The sequence below is a fragment of the Oncorhynchus tshawytscha genome, linkage group LG33 (assembly GCF_018296145.1).
Source record: "Oncorhynchus tshawytscha isolate Ot180627B linkage group LG33, Otsh_v2.0, whole genome shotgun sequence".
NCBI classification, from domain to species: domain Eukaryota; kingdom Metazoa; phylum Chordata; class Actinopteri; order Salmoniformes; family Salmonidae; genus Oncorhynchus; species Oncorhynchus tshawytscha.
Window position 1 is genome coordinate 10,182,468 of NC_056461.1, and position 20,148 is coordinate 10,202,615.

Below are 20,148 nucleotides of genomic sequence, written 5' to 3' on the forward strand. Positions count from 1 at the left end.
TCATTTTCCCAAGGCTAAGTTCATTGTTAGAACCATAGGATCCCAATGGTTTTAACAATGAACTTATGCTTTTGGGAAACCGGGCACCGGCCATTTTTTACTTTGAAGTGAAAGTCCTATGCAGTTGTAAAGAAAAATAATACACATATGAACACCAAAAGTATTTTTATTTCAACTAATTTGAGTAGAAATTGTGAATCATGCAAGGGTGCCAATATACAGTGAGCTCCAAAAGCATTGGGACAGTGACAATTTTTTTTTGTATTATGGGCTCTGTACTCCAGCACTTTGGATTTGAAATGGCAAAATGACTGTGCGGTTAGAGTGCAGACTGTCTGCTTTAATTTGAGGGTAGTTTCATCCATATCGGGTGAATTACTTAGAAATTACAGCACTTTTTGTACATTGTATTGGGACAAATTCACTTATATGTGTATTAACCTCTCTGGGATAGGGGGGACGCAAATGTCCCACTTGGCCAATTGCCAGGGAAAATGCAGAGCGCCATATTCAAATAAAATGCTATAAAATTCAAACTTTCATTAAATCACACTTGTAAGATACCAAATTAAAGCTACACTCGTTGTGAATCGAGCCAATGTGACAGATTTCAAAAAGGCTTTTCGGCGAAAGCATAAGAGTAGTCAAAAGTTTGTATTTGGTCCCATATTCCTAGCACACAATGATAACATCACGCCTGTGAATCTACAAATATTTTGGTTGTGTTTGATATTATTTTGTGCCAAATATAGTAAATGAATAATAAATGATGTATTGTGTCATTTTGGAGTCACTTTTATTGTAAATAAGAAGAGAATATATTTCTAAACACTTATACATTAATGTGGATGCTACCATGATTATGGGTTAACCCGAATGAATCATGAATAATGATGAGTAAGAAAGTTACAGAGGTATAAATAAATATACCCCCCCCCAAAATGCAAACCTCCCCTGTTATTGTAATGGTGAGCGGTTAACATGTCTTGGGGGTATGTAAATAGCCATATTAGACAGAAAATATATAAGGTAATTAGACTGAAAAGATATACAATTATTTTGTCAAACTTGTGAGGCTCTTCATGCTCATTCAAACAATTTTTCTGGTACTTTACTACATTTGATTTTCAAAGTCTCCATTACTAACTGTTTTACATTCCCTGAGACCAACCAGAAATGTTCCCTTGTTCAAGTATTCCCTAATTTTCATTAAACAGCCACGCATCTGGTATCTCGTTTCTGCATGACCAAATGTTCTGCGAGGAATTGCAAAAAACACATTTCCAATTAAATCATGGTATTAACACACACTTGAACGTGTGAAATTGGATCAATGTAAGCACCCACCTATGTATTATTATAAATGTGTGTGATACTGTGTGTGTGTGTGTGTGTGTGTGTGTGTGTGTGTGTGTGTGTGTGTGTTTGTGTGCATTTGAGTGTGTGTATCTGGGTTGGCGGTGTGGTCTACTTAAAGAGCCCCCTCATGGAAGCAACACAGTAGTAGTAGCAGCTGCTACTACTGCTCTATAGTACACCATGACCCATATACAGTACTGTACACTCATTAACCTTTCAGCAATCCATTCTTAAAAAATGGAAAGAAAATGGCACCACAACAAACCCACCCAACAAAACTCACGGACCAGGAAAGGATGGCATTAATCAGAGAGGCAACAAAGAGACCAAAGATAACCCTGAGGGAGCTGCACAGCGGAGATTGGAGTATTTGTCCATAGGACCACTTTAAGCCTACACTCCACAGAGCTGGGCTTTACGGAAGAGTAGCCAGAAAAAAAGCGTTTGCTTAAAAAAAAAGGCAAACACGTTTGGTGTTCGCCAAAAGGCATGTGTGAGACTCCCCAGACATATGGAAGAAAGTACTCTGGTCAGATGAGACAAAAATTGAGCTATTTGGCCATCAAGGAAAACTATATCTGGTGCAATAGCAACACCTCTCATCACCACGAGAACACCATCCCCACAGTGAAGCATGGTGGTGACAGCATCATGCTGTGGGGATGTTATTCGTTCGCAGAGACTGGGAAACTGGTCAGAATTGATGGAATGATGGATGGTGCTGAATACAAGGAAATTCTTTAGGGAAATCTGTTTCAGCCTCCCAGAGATTTAAGACTGGGATGGAGGTTCACCTTCCAGCAGGACAATGACCTGAAGCATACTGCTAAAGCAACACTGGAGTGGTTTAAGGAAAAACATTTAAACATATTGGAATGGCCTATTCAAAGCCCAGACCTCAATCCAATTGAGAATCTGTGGTATGACTTAAGATTGCCTTGAAGAATGGGCAAAAATCCCAGTGGATAGATGTGCCAAGCTTATAGAGACATACCCCAAGAGACTTGCAGCTATAATTGCTGCAAAAGGTGGCTCTACAAAGTATTGACTTTAAAAAATATATATATATTGCATCTTCAAAGTGGTAGGCATGTTTTGTAAATCAAATGATACACCCCCCCAACCTGGAATTAAAATCAATTTTAATTCCAGGTTGTAAGGCAAGAAAATAGGAAAAATGCCAAGGGGGTGAATACTTTCGCAAGCCACTGTACACACACACATACACACTTTACACTACTGCTTCTCTCTGTTTATAATCTATGCATAGTCACTAAGGATCTGCCTCATTTGATCAATTTTCACCTAAATTGACATACCCAAATCTAACTGCCTGTAGCTCAGGACCTGAAGCAAGGATATGCATATTCTTGACACCATTTGAAAGGAAACACAAGTTTGTGGAAATGTGAAATGAATGTAGGAGAATATAACACATTAGATCTGGTAATAGATAATACAAAGAAAAAAAACATGAATTTTTGAAATGCAAGAGAAAGGCAATATGTATTTTGCCAGGCCAGGGACAATTTAGATTTTGGCCCTGGCTAGATGGCAGCAGTGTATATGCTAAGTTTTAGACTGATCCAATGAATCATTGTATTTCTGTTCAAAATGTAGTATAAAGACTGCCCAAATGTGCCTAATTGGTTTATTAATTGTCACGACTTCCGCCGAAGTTGGCTCTCCTGCCTGTTCGGGCGGTGCTCGGCGGTCGTCGTCACCGTCCTACTAGCCACTACCGATCCCTTTTTCGTTTGTCTGTTGGTTTTGTCTTATTAGTTTCACCTGTGTGTATTTTAGTTTAATTAACGTCCTTATATGTGGTAGGTTGTCCCGCCCTTGTTTTGTGCGGGATTGTTTTTGTATTCATGTCATTTGGTGTATTACTTGTGTTTTATTCTCCGGTCAATTTTGATCCTGTGTTTGGATTATTCACCCTGTGTGTTGGGTTGACCGTGTTTTTTTGTGCGCCGGAGAATAAACTGTCGAATCACTGAAACCTGCTCTCTGCGCCTGATTCCACCCACCTTGATAAAACATGACAGAATCCCGCACCACCATGGAATCAGCAGGAGCAGCCGCGTCTCCTCTCCCATCGATGGAAGAGAGGGTCCTCCATCACACCAGCGTGCTTCACCGGATTGGTTCTGCCATGGACCAAATTATGGAGAGGATGGATCAATGGGAGAGGAGTGGCCTTCCCACCTCATCTCTAGCACCCCCTTCTCCAGCACCTCCTGTTCCTGCGACCACATCTGGCTCCGGGGCTCTTCGGCTGACACTCCCACGGGAGTACGACGGAACGGCGGCTGGGTGCCAGGGTTTCCTCCTTCAACTGGAACTATACCTGGCTACCGTGCGTCCTGCCCCCTCCGGAGAGGAGAGCGTGAGCGCCCTCGTCTCCTGCTTGACTGGGCGAGCCCTCGAGTGGGCCAACGCAGTGTGGAATGGTCCGGACTCGGCGAGGGATAATTACCCAGAGTTCACCCGCCGATTCCGAGCTGTTTTTGACCATCCACCAGAGGGTCGGGCGGCGGGTGAATGGCTGTTCCACCTGCGTCAGGAGACGAGGGGCGTACAGGACTTTGCTCTGGAGTTCAGGACCTTGGCCGCAGGAGCAGGATGGAACGACAGGGCCTTGATCGATCATTTCAGATGCAGTCTCAGGGAGGACGTCCGCAGGGAGCTGGCATGTCGGGACACCACATTCACACTGGATGAACTCATTGACTTGGCTATCCGTCTCGACAACCTGCTGGCTGCCCGCGGGCGTTCGGATCAGGCCCTGTCGTTTCCACTTCCCAGCCCTCCTGCCCCTATCCCTATGGAATTAGGAGGGGCGGCTTCGAGGGGGACCGGAGAAGTCTGCATCACCCGTCTCCTCGAGCTTCTTTTTTGTGAAGAAGAAGGATGGAGGTCTGCATCCGTGCATTGATTATAGAGGTCTAAATTCCATCACAGTGGGGTTTAGTTACCCACTACCTCTCATCGCTACGGCGGTGGAATCATTTCACGGGGTGAGCTTCTTCACAAAACTGGACCTGAGGAGCGCGTATAATCTGGTGCGTATCCGGGGAGGAGATGAGTGGAAAACCGCATTTAGTACTACATCTGGTCATTATGAGTCCCGCGTCATGCCATACGGGTTGAAGAATGCTCCAGCCGTCTTCCAATCCTTCGTAGATGAGATTCTCCGAGACCTGCTCGGGCAGGGAGTGGTAGTGTACATCGATGACATCTTGATCTATTCTGCCACACGCGCGGCGCATGTGTCTCTGGTGCGTAAGGTACTTGGGCGACTGCTGGAGCATGACCTGTATTGCAAGGCGGAGAAATGTGAGTTTTTCAAACAGTCCGTTTCCTTCCTGGGGTATCGTATTTCCACCTCCGGGGTGGTGATGGAGGATGACCGCGTTACAGCCGTGCGTAATTGGCCGACTCCGACCACGGTGAAAGAGGTGCAGCGGTTTTTAGGGTTTGCCAATTACTACCGGAGGTTTATCCGGGGTTTTGGTCAGGTGGCTGCTCCCATCACCTCACTGCTGAAGGGAGGACCGGTGCGCTTGCGCTGGTCAGCAGAGGCGGGCAGAGCCTTCAGTCGTTTGAAGGAGCTGTTCACCAATGTGCCCGTGTTGGCGCATCCGGACCCCTCTTTAGCGTTCATAGTGGAGGTGGATGCGTCCGAGGCTGGGGTCGGAGCCGTGCTGTCCCAACGCTCGGGCGTGCCACCCAAGCTTCGCCCGTGTGCTTTCTTTTCGAGCAAGCTCAGCCCAGCGGAGCAAAACTATGATGTGGGGGACCGGGAGTTGTTACCTGTAGTCAAGGCTCTGAAGGTGTGGAGACATTGGCTTGAGGGGGCTAAACACCCTTTTCTCATCTGGACTGACCATCATAATCTCGATTATATCCGGGCAGCGAAGAGACTAAATCCACGTCAGGCTAGATGGGCCATGTTGTTTTTTACCAGGTTCCGGTTTACCCTCTCATACCGGCCAGGCTCCCAAAACACCAAAGCCGACGCGCTGTCCCGCTTCTATGATACCGAGGAGCGGTCCGTTGAGCCAACTCCCATCATTTCATCGTCATGTCTCGTGGCACCGGTGGTATGGGAGGTGGACGCGGAGATAGAGGAGGCCTCACGGTCAGAGCCGGCCCCCCCTAACTGTCCAGTGGGGACTCAGTACGTGCCGAGGGGGGTCCGGGACAAGCTGATCCGGTGGGTTCATACTCTCCCATCCTCGGGTCATCCTGGCATCGAGAGGACAGTGCGGAGTCTGAGAGGGAGATACTGGTGGCCCACGCTGGCTAAAGACGTGAGATTTTATGTCTCCTCCTGCTCAGTGTGTGCTCAGAGCAAGGCTCCTCGGCACCTGCCTAGAGGGAAATTACAACCCCTCCCCGTTCCACAACGGCCGTGGACACACTTATCAGTGGACTTTCTTACCGACCTTCCCCCGTCCCAGGGAAGTACTACGATCCTGGTCGTTGTGAATCGGTTTTCTAAGTCCTGTCGTCTCATCCGTTGCCCGGTCTCCCTACGGCCCTGCAGACTGCGGAGGCCTTGTTTACCCATGTCTTCCGGCACTATGGGGTGCCTGAGGACATTGTTTCTGATCGGGGTCCCCAATTCACGTCCAGAGTATGGAGGGCAGTTATGGAGAGACTGGGGGTCTCGGTCAACTCAACCTCAGGTTTTCACCCCGAGAGTAATGGGCAGGTGGAGCGCGTAAACCAGGATGTGGGCAGGTTTCTGCGGTCCTATTGCCGGGACCGGCCTGGTGAGTGGGCAAGGTATGTTCCCTGGGCTGAACTAGCTCAGAACTCCCTACGCTACTCCTCAACTAACTTGTCCCCTTTTGAATGTGTGTTAGGTTACCAGCCGGTCCTGGCCCCATGGCATCAGAGCCAGACCGAGGCTCCTGCGGTGGAGGAATGGGTACAGCGCTCCAAGGACACCTGGAAAGCCGTTCAGGACTCACTACGGTTAGCGGGAGAACGGCAGAAGAGGAGCGCTGACCAGCAACGCAGTGAGGCCCCCGTGTTTGCACCTCGGGACAGGGTCTGGCTCTCGACCCGAAACCTGCCCCTCCGCCTGCCCTGTCGGAAGCTGGGGCCGCAGTGTGTGGGGCCGTTCAAAGTCCTGAGGAGAATAAACGAGGTGTGTTACAGGTTACAACTTCCTAGGTATTACCGTATTAACCCCTCGTTTCATGTGTCTCTTCTCAGGCCAGTGGTGGCTGGTCCCCTGCAAGAAGGTGAGGTGCATGAGGTCCCTCCGCCCCCTCTGGACATCGAAGGGTCCCCGGCGTACACAGTTCGGGGCATTCTGGATTCGAGACGCCGGGTGGGGGGCCTACAGTACCTCGTGGACTGGGAGGGGTACGGTCCAGAGGAGAGATGCTGGGTTCCGGTGGGGGACATTTTGGACCCTTCTCTCCTGAGAGATTTCCACCGCCTCCACCCGGATCGCCCAGCACCTCGTCCTCCGGGTCGTCCTCGAGGACGGTGGCGCGCGCTGCTGCGGGGGCGCGCGTCAGGGGGGTACTGTCACGACTTCCGCCGAAGTTGGCTCGTCATCACCGTCCTACTAGCCACTACCGATCCATTTTTCGTTTGTCTGTTGGTTTTGTCTTATTAGTTTCACCTGTGTGTATTTTAGTTTAATTAATGTCCTTATATGTAGTAGGTTGTCCCGCCCTTGTTTTGGGTGGGATTGTTTTTGTATTCATGTCATTTGGTGTAGTACTTGTGTTTTATTCTCCGGTCTATTTTGATCCTGTGTTTGGATTATTCACCCTGTGTGTTGGGTTGACCGTGTTTTTTGTGCACCGGAGAATAAACTGTGGAATCACTGAAACCTGCTCTCTGCGCCTGATTCCACCCACCTTGATAAAACGTGACATTAATGGCATTTCAAGTTCATTACTGTGCACTCTCCTCAAACAATAGCATGTTATTCTTTCACTGTAATAGCTACTGTAAAAGCTTCTGCCAATATCAAATATGTCTGTGTCCTGGGAAATGTTCTTGTTACTTACAACGTCATGCTAATCACATTAGCGCACATTAGGTCGGGCACCAGTTCAGAGGGTGGGACACCGATCTGTAGAGATCCTTAAGAGGTTTTAAAAGGTAATTTACCACCTTCACAAGTGCAGTCTCAGTACTATGATGTGTTCTGAAACCAGACTGGAGTGTACATTATTTGTCTTCAGGAAGGCAGTGAGTTGCTGCGCAACATCTTGTTCAACTGAGTTTGGGAGGAACACCAGATTCAAAGAGGAGTCCGTAATTTTCTTTCTAATGATCTTTTCATTGAAGAAGTTCATGAGTTCATCAATGCTGAATTGAAGGCCATCCTCACTTGGGTACTGTTCCTTTTCAGTTAGCTTTGCCACAGTTTATATGTTCTAATATTACATGTTTATGTTTAGCTCGCATAATATAATTTAAAAGTATGCATTAATGTCCCTAGAATTTCTAAGCAAACAGCTGGAGGCAAGGCTTCCTCTACAGAGCAACATTTTTATGGAATGGTCTACCTATCCATGTGAGAGACACAGACTCAGTTTCCACCTTTAAATCTTTCCTGGAGACTCATCTCTTCAGTAGTTCCTATGATTGAGAGTAGTTTGGCCTAGAGGTGCAAACGTGAACGGCAATGCACTGGAATGATGAACCGCCCTTGCTGTCTCTGCCTGGCCGGCTCCCCTCTCTCCACGGGGACTCTCTGTCTCTGACCCTATTACGGAGGCCGAGTCACTAGCTTACTCTTGCTCTTCCATGGCGCCCCTAGGAGGGGTGTGTCACGTCGTGGTAGGCTTTTTTTTACTCTACTCAACTTGACGTGATTCCCCTGGGGCTCGTGGGCTATACTCAGCCATGTCTCAGGGTAGTAGGTGGTCTGTTGATATTAGTGGTGTGGGGGCTGTGCTTTGCTAAAGTGAATGGGGTTATATCCTGCTTGGTTGTCCCCCCCCCCCTCCAGTTCCAGGCTGCAATAGTCTATGTGCCGGGGTGCTACGGTCAGTCTGTCCTATCTGTTAAGTGTGCTGTCTAGTGTGCTGTGTTAACTTTAGTATGCTCCCTCGAATTATCCTCTCCCTTCCTCCCTCTCTCTCTACTCTCTCTCTCCCTCACACTCTCTCCCCTCCCCTCCCGGGGGACCTGAGCCCTAGGGACCATGCCTCAGGACTACCTGGCCTGATTACTCCTAGCTGTCCCGTCCCCAGTCCACCTGGTCGTTCTGCTGATCCAGTTTCGGCTGTTTTGGCTGTGGCTATCGAACCCTGGCCTGTTCACCAGACGTGCGATCTTGTCGTGCTGCTGCTCCACTTTCAACTATTCTGCCTGTGGCTAGGGAACCCTTAGCTGTCCCGGACCTGCTGTTTTTGACCCTCTCTCTCTCCCTCTCCCCCTATACTGCACCTGCTGTACTGCACCTGCTGTCTCGACCTCTGAATGCTTAGCTATGAAAAGCCAGCTGACATTTACTCCCGAGGTGCTGACTTGTTGTACCCTCTTCAACCACTGTGATTATTATTTGACCCTGTTGGTCATTTATGAGTGTTTGAACATCTTGAAGAACGATCTGGCCAATGGCCATGTACTCTTATAATCTCCACCTGACACAGGCACAAGAGGACTGGCCACCCCTCAGAGCCTGGTTCCTTTCTCGGGTTCTTGTTAGGTTCCTGCCTTTTCTAGGGAGTTTTTCTTAGCCACTGTGCTTCTACACTCCCCGAGGGTGTCTCAGGAAGAGTTGTGAAATGCAAAGAAACCTAATTTCCAATTCACACATGTATTAATACACGCTTGTACATCTCTGGAATTGGAGAAATGTAACCACCCACCTAATTATTGTAACTTAAAAAGTATGCTGGTCAAAAGCAAATTTCAAACTTTGGAGAGCTGGTAAATATGCAAACCGTGCATCTAGTTTTAGATACGCGGTTTAATGAAACACATTAGAGCGAGAGTTTACAGATTTGGTTAGGATACATCACTCTGTTTCTCATGAGAGTGAGAAATGATTTCACTGTCCGTTTAAAGAGACAGAATCAATGATGTGAAGAGACTAGAAACAAAGAGAGACAAATGGAGAGTGAGTGAATGGAGAAGGACATGTAAACAGAACTCGAGGAACAAACAGTCATGTCTAACAGAGTTCTGTAACCTTCACCATCAACAAATACAGTATTTAAAACACACCGCATGAGTGTTTCCAGATTCTCACCACTCTGCTGATAAGCATATTGACAATAACATGCCTGTAAGGTCTTCAGTGACTCAGGAGGACATGTTATCTAGCAGCTCATAAAACCCCAGCAGAACCTCACCATCCAAACTGCTGCTTATGCCTCCAGCCATGTCACCATGCTAACATACCTGTTTATTATGTTAGTGTTTTTCCTATTAAACTCAATTACAGCCAGGAAGGAAATGAGGCTGTCTCACTCTGGCCTTGGGGAACGTTGGGGAACGCTGTGCATATGTCTTTAGCTACCTGGCTGTGTGTTCCTTCCAATGATGTACAGTACATACGTAATAAACCCTGGATTGCTGATGCTATGTATTGGCCACCGGTCGGCCATATTGGCACTCTCCAGAAGGAGCAGTCCTCCATAGGAATGAATTTAATGGGACAGAATTACATGGATTTGAGTATTTGAAGACAGTTACATTATAACTTCCATAAAATTATACTTTCAGAAAATGTTTTGATTTATTTGATTGTTTTAATTTGTAGTGGTCTGGGTGTAGCTGGTGCAGAGGAGTCAGGAACAGGACAGCAGAGATTAGTAACACAAGTAACTTTACTCAAATATTCCAATATGTCGTATTACCGAACCCACAATAACGGACCGAACATACATAAAACAATCACACACAAAATCCATGGGAAAACAGAGGCTTAAATAATGAACATGTCATTGGGGAATTGAAACCAGGTGTGTAAAACAAAGACAAAACAAATGGAAAATGAAAAGTGGATATGTGATGGCTAGACGGCTGGTGACGTTGCCCGCCGAACGCTGCCTGAACAAGGAGAGGGACCGACTTCGGCGGAAGTCGTGACAGTACCCCCCCTTGACGCGTGGCTCCAGAAGCACGTCGACACCGACCTCGGGGACGACCCGGAGGACGAGGCACAGGGCGATCCGGATGGAGACGGTGGAACTCCAAAACGTCCTCCACCGGCACTCAGCATCTCTCCTCCGGACCGTACCCCTCCCACTCCACGAGGTACTGAAGGCCCCTCGCCCGACGCCTCGAGTCCAGTAAGGTAATCGGGGGGAAGCTGTAACCTGTAGCAAACCTCATTCAGTCTCCTCAGGACCCCACAAACCGCGGGTCCAGTTTCCGGCAGAGCAGGCAGAGGGGCAGGTTTCCGGTCGAGAGCCAGACCCGGTCACTTGGTGGTTGGCGTTCACCTTCTGACGCCTCACGGCCCATTGCAGGTGCACATGAGTGGCGTTCCAGGTCTCCTCCAAGCACTTAAACCACTCGTCCACCGCAGGAGCCTCGATCTGGCTCTGATGCCAAGGTGCCAGAACCGGCTGATACCCCAGTACGCACTGGAAGGGGGAGAGTTTTTAAAACATTTTTTATTTATTTGTATTGGAGGGTGGATCAGCTTAATATTGCGGAAAGAATGTTGCTTCCAATGTAATTGTCTGCATCATTTCCAATCCCCCATATTTTTTTGGTAAATATATATATCTATACACGCATGCATATATATACACATATATACATACACATACCTATATAGACATACATACTTTTTTAAAGAATATACCTTTATTATTATTCCCCGCAAACCTTTCCGCCGATCCCCCAATTGGAGTAAACTAATAAACACTTCTGCTTCTACCCTCACACCATACATCTTATACACACTCTACAGACACAGGCTGTAGGGGGAGAGGTTAGTGGAGGAGTGGGGGAGCGAGTTTTGGGCCATCTCTGCCCAGGGGTTGAATGCCGCCCACTCCCCTGGCTGGTCCTGGCAATAAGATCGCAGAAACCTACCCACATCCTGGTTTACTCTCTCCACCTGCCCGTTACTTGTGAGGCTGACTGAGACCCCCAGATGTTCCATGAAGACCCTTGACGTGAACTGTGTACTTCAATCAGACACTATATACTCAGGCACCCCGTAGTGCTGGAAGACGTGTGTAAACAGGGCCTCCGCAGTCTGTAGGGCCGTAGGGAGACCGAGCAAAAGGAGAGGGGAGTGGGCTCTGAACGTAATGCCCGCACAATGTCCGCGTCCAGCTCCCACACCACCGGTGCCACCAGACAGGAGGCCGGAAGTATGGGAGTGTGATCTATGGAACGCTCCTCTGTGTCATACATCCGGGACAGTGCATCTGCCGAGGCGTTCTGGGAACCTGGTCTGTAGGACAGGGTGAAAACAAAATGGGTAAAGAACATGGCCCACCATGCCTGGTGAGGGTTCAAGCCAATGTCTCCACACCTTCAGAGCCTTGACAACAGCCAACAGCTCCCGGTCCCAAACATCATAGTTTCGCTCCGCCGGGCTGAGCTTCTTTGAAAATAAAGCACAGAGGCGGAGCTTTGGTGGCGTACCCGAGCACTGAGACAGCACGGCTCCTATCCCAGCCGCGTCCACCTCCACTATGAACGCCAAGGTGGGATCCGGATGAGCCAGCACGGGAGCCGAGGTAAACAGAGCTCTCAGGTGACCAAACGCCCTGTCCGCCTCAGCCTACCACTGCAGTCGCACCGGTCCCACCTTGAGCAGTGAGGTAATGGGAGCCGCTACCTGACCAAAGCCCCGGATAAACCTCTGGTAGTAGTTGGCAAACCATAGAAACCGCTGCACTTCCTTTACCGTGGTGGGAGTCGGTCAATTACGCACGGCTGAAATGCGGTCAATCTCCACCCCTGAAGTGGAAATGCGGTACCCTAGGAAGGAGACGGACTGTTGGAAGAACAGATATTTCTCAGCCTTGACGTACAGGTCATGCTCCAACAGTCGACCAAGCACCCAGTGCACCAGGGACACATGCTTGGCGCGTGTAGCGGAGTATATCAGAATGTCGTCGATATACACCACTACACCCTGCCCGTGCAGGTCCCGGAAAATCTCGTCTACAAATGCCTGGAACACTGATAGAGCATTCATGAACCCGTACGGCATGACGAGGTACTCATAGTGCCCTGAGGTGGTACTAAATGCCGTCTTCAACTCGTCCCCCTCCCGGATACGCACCAGGTTGTAAGCTCTCCTGAGATGCAATTTTGTGAAGAAGCGCGCCCAGTGCATTGACTCTATCACACTGGCTATGAGAGGCAGTGGGTAGCTGTACCTCACAGTGATTTGGTTGATACCTCGATAGTCAATGCACGGGCGCAGACCTTCATCCTTCTTCTTCACAGAAAATAAACTCAAGGAGGCAGGTGAAGTGGAGGGCCGAATGTACCCCTGCTCCAGGGATTCGGAGACATATGTTTCCATAGCCGCGGTCTCCTCCTGTGACAGGGGATACACGTGACAACTGGGAAGTGCTGCGTCTACCAGGAAATTTTTTGCACATTCCCCCCATCGATGGGGTGGTAATTGAGTCGCCCTCTTCTTACTGAAGGCAAGAGCCAAATTGGCATATTCAGAGGGGATGCACACGGTGGAGACCTGGTCTGGACTTTCCACCGTAGTAGCACCGACGGAAACCCCTACACACCTCCCCGAGCACTCTCGTGACCACCCCTTGAGAGCCCTCTGTTGCCACGAAATAGTGGGGTTATGACAGGCCAACCAGGGTAGGCCCAACACCACGGGAAACACTGGATAATCAATAAGGAAAAGACAAATTCTCTCCTTGTGACCCTCCTGCGTAACCATGCCCAGTGGAGAGGTGGCCTCAATAATTAGCCCCGACCCTAATGGTCGACTATCTAGGGCATGCACAGAGAAAGGCATATCTACAGGAACAATGGGGATCCCTAAACAATGGGCAAATGCTCTGTCAATAAAATTCCCAGCTGCGCCTGAATCTACGAGCGCCTTATGCTGGGAATGCGGGGAAAACACAGGAAAATGTATAAACAAAAACATGTGAGCAACAGGGGGCTCTGAGTGGACCTGGTGCTGACTCACCTGGGGTGACACGAGAGTGCACTGCCTGCTGCCTCGACTCCCACAGGAACCTCCCCAGCACCGACCAGCAGTGTGCCCTCTGCGGCCACAGATGGTACAGGGAACGGCCCCTCCTCCTGTCGCCCTAAGCGCAGCACCTCCCAGCTCCATGGGCATCGGAGCGGTGGTGCTGGGGGATGGAACTGACAGGCCCCGATCCGGACATCCGCGGGTAGCCAGCAGGTTATCCAGACGGATGGACAGGTCCACCAGCTGGTCAAACGTGAGAGTGGTGTCCCTGCAGGGCAACTCCCGACGGACGTCCTCGCGCAGACTGCACCGGTAGTGATCGATCAGGGCCCTCTCATTCCATCCCGTGCTGGCGGCCAGGTTCAGGAAGTCAAAGGCTAACTCCTGTGCGCTCCTCGTCCCCTGCCTCACGTGGGACAGACGTTCTCGAAGCCGGTGTTTGGAGGATATATTGGCACGGGTGTTAGGCCTGAGACGAAGTCAAGGGCCGGCAAACCGTGCCAATATATTCTCCAAACACCAACGTCGAGGGCATTATCACTTTTATACAACGGGTTACCAACATTTTCAAATAGTGATTGACATATTTTCATTAAAACTGTCATTTTGATTAATTTATCCTTCCACAAGATATAGTAACCAACACAAATCTAGGGTTGCTACCCAAGCTGGCTGGTCGTTCGTTCTATTGATTCGGTTGCCCAGTCGTTCAGTCTTTTTGTTCTGTATCTATGGACGTGACCCCGTCATTCGTTCGAAATGTTCCATTGCTATACTGGCTGGCAGTATCCCTTGCTTGCTAGCTAGCCAACTATGGTTAACTTACATTCACGTCAAATGTCAAATAGAATAACAACAGCAGCTGCATTTGCATTTGTTTAAACTGTTTTCTAGATACATTTACTTGAGCTAATGAGGCTCAATTTCGCAAGGCATAGAAAATGTGCTCTCTTGTCAGGACACTGTTGTTCAAAGGAGCTAGCCAACAACACAGCTAACACAATCACTTTGAACAGTGAAGCTGTAAAGACTGCAAACTAGCTGCACTTTGATTCGTTTGACCTTTTTTCAATTGACATTTCTTTGTATATATCCAGAAAAATGATGCCAGGTGATTCATGATTTCGACTGGCTGAGAAACGCTGCCTGCTTCTCTCGTCCCGACTCCTGATCCCTACATATTCATTAATATGGGACAGCTGGAGATTGAATTTGAATATTGAAACAATGTTGCAAATGTCGGAGAGTACAGATAGCAAGGTTTACACAAATCTCTGCTATTGAAAACAAAATGTTATTCTAGAAGAAATGTGAGATAATGTCTAGATGCTTTTTAGAGTGGAGATCAAATGTATAATTTTCCTTGCTGGCTTGATGAGACAGTGGATTGTGCAGTCAGATGGAACAGAGTAAATAGGCATTTTAATGTCATAGATATCGCAGGTGGTAACTTGTGGAATAGACACCGGCTAGAATGCGCTTTTAACCAATCAGCATTCAGGATTAGACCCACCCACCCGTATAAATTCTAGAAAGAGCTTCAGAACCAGAGAGGTCTATATTCTGGAATCGGCCATAGTTCCAGAGTGAGTGTTGACAAAAAAAGAGCGAGCTCCAGTCCAGAGAGAGGGCTCAGTCCATAGGAGTTACAATAGCTTTGGTTCCCCCAATACGTCATGATTCAGTTCCATCTCTCCAGGTAGGGGTTACAGTATCTTTGGTCCTCCAAATATGTCTGACTTCAGTTCCTACAGTATAACCCAAAGCCTTGGTCCAAGGGATACAGTAGCTTTGTTCCGGCAATATGTCTGGCTTCACTTCCTTCCGTATGAACCGGAGTAGAAAGAACCGGGACTCAGAGCTCGTTCAAAAGCTGTCCATCACAAGGCAGGTCAGCTGACTTAGAGGAAGATAACAATCCATTACAGCGCAGAGGAAGGCAAAATAACAAGACGCACAAATCACAGCCTTGCTGGCTGAGGGACTGACTGACTGTGGAGTGACTGGGTATGAGAGAACCGTAAAAGGCAGTACAGTTTAGCCATGCACTAAATCTCAACCTGGGTGCATATCAGAAGTCATTGGGCAAACTGCTACCGACTGCCCGTCCCCATGCCTGCCATCAGGACAATGTGCTGATGTGAGGTAAAATGCTACGCTCCTCAATTATTTTCCATTGCCTTAGTCAGGTTTAAAGATAAATGGCTTAGAGTGAGGATGGAGATCATTAGTGGGCTTTGATACTATATTGTGTGTAGAGCATATAACGTATGTTACGATCTGTGTGTAAAATGCAACTCTCTCTCACAGTCTCATGTCTGGATTAGACGTTAGTCCATGTTTCTCCAAACGTCAAATTTCAAAGTGTTTAAGGTTAAGTTTAGGCATTAATTCCGTAATCTTAAGGTTTGTTGTTTATTGTTCATGTTTAAGGTAAGGGTTAAGGTTTGGGATAGGCTTAACAACTTTTTATCACTGGATTTGAACACGCATCCTTTGGTACCAGAGGCAGATGCAGATAGCCCAGATGTGGATGGTCCGCCATCCACTTCCACAATTCCCTAGCAAAACCGAAACCTACTTGAAGATAACAAAGCTCACTGCCCCTAGTGGTCTGTTACCACATCAACTCCCGATGTCCTCAGACAAGGATGGAAGTCGAATACTAACTTGATTCACAGGTGACCTGGCTGGGAAAAGGACAGTGTTAAAATGCTGATCAGTCTATATTCAGAAATCTATTTCTCCCACAATGCAACAGTGTCAATTTCCTCAATGCAACACTGTATCAAGGGAGTACTGCTGACTCCTCAGATTGTGTTGACCGACGTTTATAAAATGATTGCCTCTAAAACATGCACGCACACACACACACGCACACGCACGCACGCACGCACGCACGCACGCACGCACGCACGCACACACACACGCACGCACACACACACACACGCACACACACACACACACACACACACACACACACACACACACACACACACACACACACACACACACACACACATACACATACACATACACATACACATACACATACACATACACATACCCACACACACACACACACCAAAAAGCACTTTTTCAGGTGTCCCCCTTAAAGGTCACTGACTCTTAAAATGCTGATTTTCTGTAGCTGGTGCCATACTGTCCTGTTTACATGATGTAAATCATATCAGAGCTTTATAACACCCTGAAGAAGGGTTCCTTGGTTGTGGGATTTATGAGGTGTGTTGTTTGCATAGGTCATAAAACAGGTGTGTACCCTGTCATCTGATCACACATCTTAATTAGCAGACTGATAAACATTCTTCAATCTCCTGTCATTGTCCTGTCATTGTCTGTAGAGAGAGAGAGAGAGAGAGATGTGGGTCTGTATGTGAGTGCTGACAATATGTGTCTGCAACAGAAAGAGAGAAAGCCTGTGTGTGTGTGTGTGTGTGTGTGTGTGTGTGTGTGTGTGTGTGTGTGCGCACCCTTGTCTGTGTGTTCTGCATGTTGGGTCAGGAGATAAGTGTGCTCCTCTATCTGAGAGTGCTGGAGGTCCTGTCATCGTCTCAGACAACAAGCATGTCCATTAGATTAGCATGTATTAAGGATCCCTGCTGCTCTCTTCTTAAAACGCCACAACACGCTCCTGGCCTAGCTAATAGGAGTCAACAGAGCTCTGATACAGACCTCCTCCCCTTTTTCTTCTCTTCCCTGTTCGTGAGTATGTGTGTGTGTGACTGTACTTGTGCTGTGAAGGACGCCTTTAGAATATCAGAAGCTATAGATAACAAAATGTGTACAGATGTACGATGTTAATTTGAGGCCATTTGCTACAGCAGGAAAATAGGGTAGACCCCTCTGTAAAGGGGTCTACCCAGCATAAAAAAGGGTACCCTTTATGGGGACAAACCGAAAAACCCTGTAGGGCTCTACTTAGAACATTTTCTTCTAAGTAGCTAGCATTAGTGGATCATATTAGGCCATTATTTGTTCAATAACGTAGGACATGTAGCCTATTTGAATCATTATGGAACCGTTTAAACCTGGAGCTTGGCGCACAATTCACGAAGACAGGACCGCTGTCGTACAGTTCCATGATTAATAAGAATTAGGGTATATATATTTATAGGATTATTGTTCAACCCCTATTGTACACTTTTTTCTAATATTTCATGGATAGAACTTGAAAAAGAAAACTTTCAGGATGAAAACACCACTGTGTTTTTTTTCAGCAACATTATTTAGTGCATAAAGGCTCTAGAAACCGTTTAACACCGTGGTGTTATCTCCTGGTTTACAGGCCACATCCGGCCTGGAAGACACATTATGCTGGCTTGCAAAGTGATGTGTAATTCCTAATGGAATCTAGCCAGAGTTGGGATATTCAACAAGTGGAATTGTTATTCACTTGCAAACTGCATTCAGAATTACTGCCAGGGTAGGGGAGATTGAATACTGAGGGTTCAATCATCTAAACTGGAACAACAATGTCAGTAACAGGTGCAATAAATCCAACAGATTGGATTAGTTTAGAAAACGGTAAGTTATTTATCTCTGTATATCATAACATGTATTAATCAATCAATGTACATGCAAAAACACAGACAAATCTCCCTGCATGCTAGGACATATTATATATGGTTATATCTAGAACCCTTCCAAAAAATCATCAAAGAACCTGTTCTTCCAAAAACATTTTTTAAGATGTCAAAGTTTCTAGGTAGAATCATTTGCCTTATAAAGAACCCTTGTCTTCCAGAAAGGGATTTTAGACACATATGATTTTCAGTTTGTTTCCATACGGCTGGTTTCACATTAAGCTCCAGGGATCACAAGGAAAAATCATCCAAAACAATTTCTATTTGCATTTATTATCCCCTTCTCCAAACAGATGACTCATTTTACCTTATCAATAGATCTTATTAAGTTGTAAAATACAGTGCATGGAGAATGGTGCTATTTCTATTTTAAAAAATGCAATAGATGCTTTTTTCACTTGGAAGTGGTAGGCTCGCTACACCTTATTCATGCTTTCCTGACGCGTAAAGGTGGTGGGATTATTAGGAAATCAAGTCAAGGTCGGAATAGGATGGCATATCTTTAGACACACCTTCATTTATTCGAGCTCCAGGTCAAATGAATGGTTGGCGAATAGCATAGTATTCTCATGCCTAAATTCAAGGTCAGAATACGCGTAGAGAGAAAAGCGGGTAAAAAGGGAACAATGTTCCATTTACCAGCATTTAACTCAGGCCGGAATCTGGGCCATTGGGCAGAAGAGGTGCACAGAGGTGGCCCTAAGCCGATACTATTCTTCTTTTTGGTTGTGATTAAATTGAGTTGAGGGTGGCGGGCTGGGTAGACAGGGTGGCAGAATAGAAGTCATTTTTGGGATACCTCACTGGACTATGAACAATACCTCGACAGCAATGAACAACACAATCATGTTTTTTGTCAACCGAAGAATACTATTCCTATTATTCCTTCCTATTATTCTGTAATAGAAGGTGACAAGCCCCAAAATTTGCTTTGCATTTCAGACACATTTTCTGCTGAATATAAGTCGTCCAAATGACGGTCTTAGCTCCATTGGTAAAGGTGGAACCATCATGGATTTATAGCTATGGCTGACATGAAATAGAGCCTATATTATTATTTTACAACCCCACTCTCCCTGTTGGTCCCCTTCCCCGTTCTCCCTGTACATAAATCATCTCTGCCCATAGCAGGTTAATGCAGACTCAGCCGTGGATATTGTTCCACTCTATATTCCGTCGCCGCCATGGGGTCATGGGTTCATATTCGGTAGGGTTAAGAACCGAAGGGAACAACAATGGATTATTTTTTATCAGCAGTGATCATATACAGCTGTCAACACAGAGTCAACACTGAAAGATTAGGTGTTAGAGAGTTGAGTAGTGAAATCCTGCTCTCACCTCTATCTGTAGTTGAATAGAACTATGAGGATTGGCCTCAAGTAATTTCCAGGTGAGTGAAGCATCTTCTTGAGTCAATAATATCCTCCTGGTGTCTATTGCTACAGTATGAATCGTTTTTGTTTTTATATAATCCACTAGCAGCCAAGCATCGTTACCATGGTGATGGTTTTTAATCCATGGATTAAGTTGAGTCTCTGAATGGAAGAAACACTTTGAATGCTTTTACCCAACATATCTCAGTAACCAAACAGCGATTGTTTCTCGACAGCAAAGACATTCAGAAAAGGTTGAGTAACTAAATTAAATACAGAGCTGAAACTGTGTCCCAGTTGGCATTAAACTTGCCCAATAATGAACGAAAGGAGCCTAACGTTACTCCTTATAGTTCAAGGACATTCCTTTACATGTCCTGTTGAGAGGCGAATTGCCTCTGCAAGTCAAAACAGCCATATACTCCATCTAAACGTGAATCGATTCTCAATTGCGATACCTTCTAGAAACATAAAGCCCTCTACTTTCATATCACATCACAATATCACAATTCAAAATATACTGTACACTGTTTTAACCGAATTTAACACACAGGTGTTCAGAGACGCATATAGCTAATTAGCACAGGTAGTCGACTCTGTCTATGACAAACTTGAAAATGGCTAGCAATGACTAACAGCCAAAATGACAGAGCTTGAATAATTTTTTAAAAGA

At 46.8% G+C, this 20,148-nt stretch overlaps 1 protein-coding gene across 1 annotated transcript in view; it reads right to left on the reverse strand.

Annotated features, from left to right (window-relative positions):
* The window catches only part of LOC121841698 (ras/Rap GTPase-activating protein SynGAP-like), a 127,482-nt gene that overhangs the window by 36,256 nt on the left and 71,078 nt on the right, over positions 1-20,148 (reverse strand). The window contains exon 3 of the mRNA XM_042311715.1: positions 5,547-5,610. Within this exon, the coding sequence (XP_042167649.1) occupies positions 5,547-5,610 (64 nt within the window). The remainder of the gene's footprint in view (positions 1-5,546; positions 5,611-20,148) is intronic.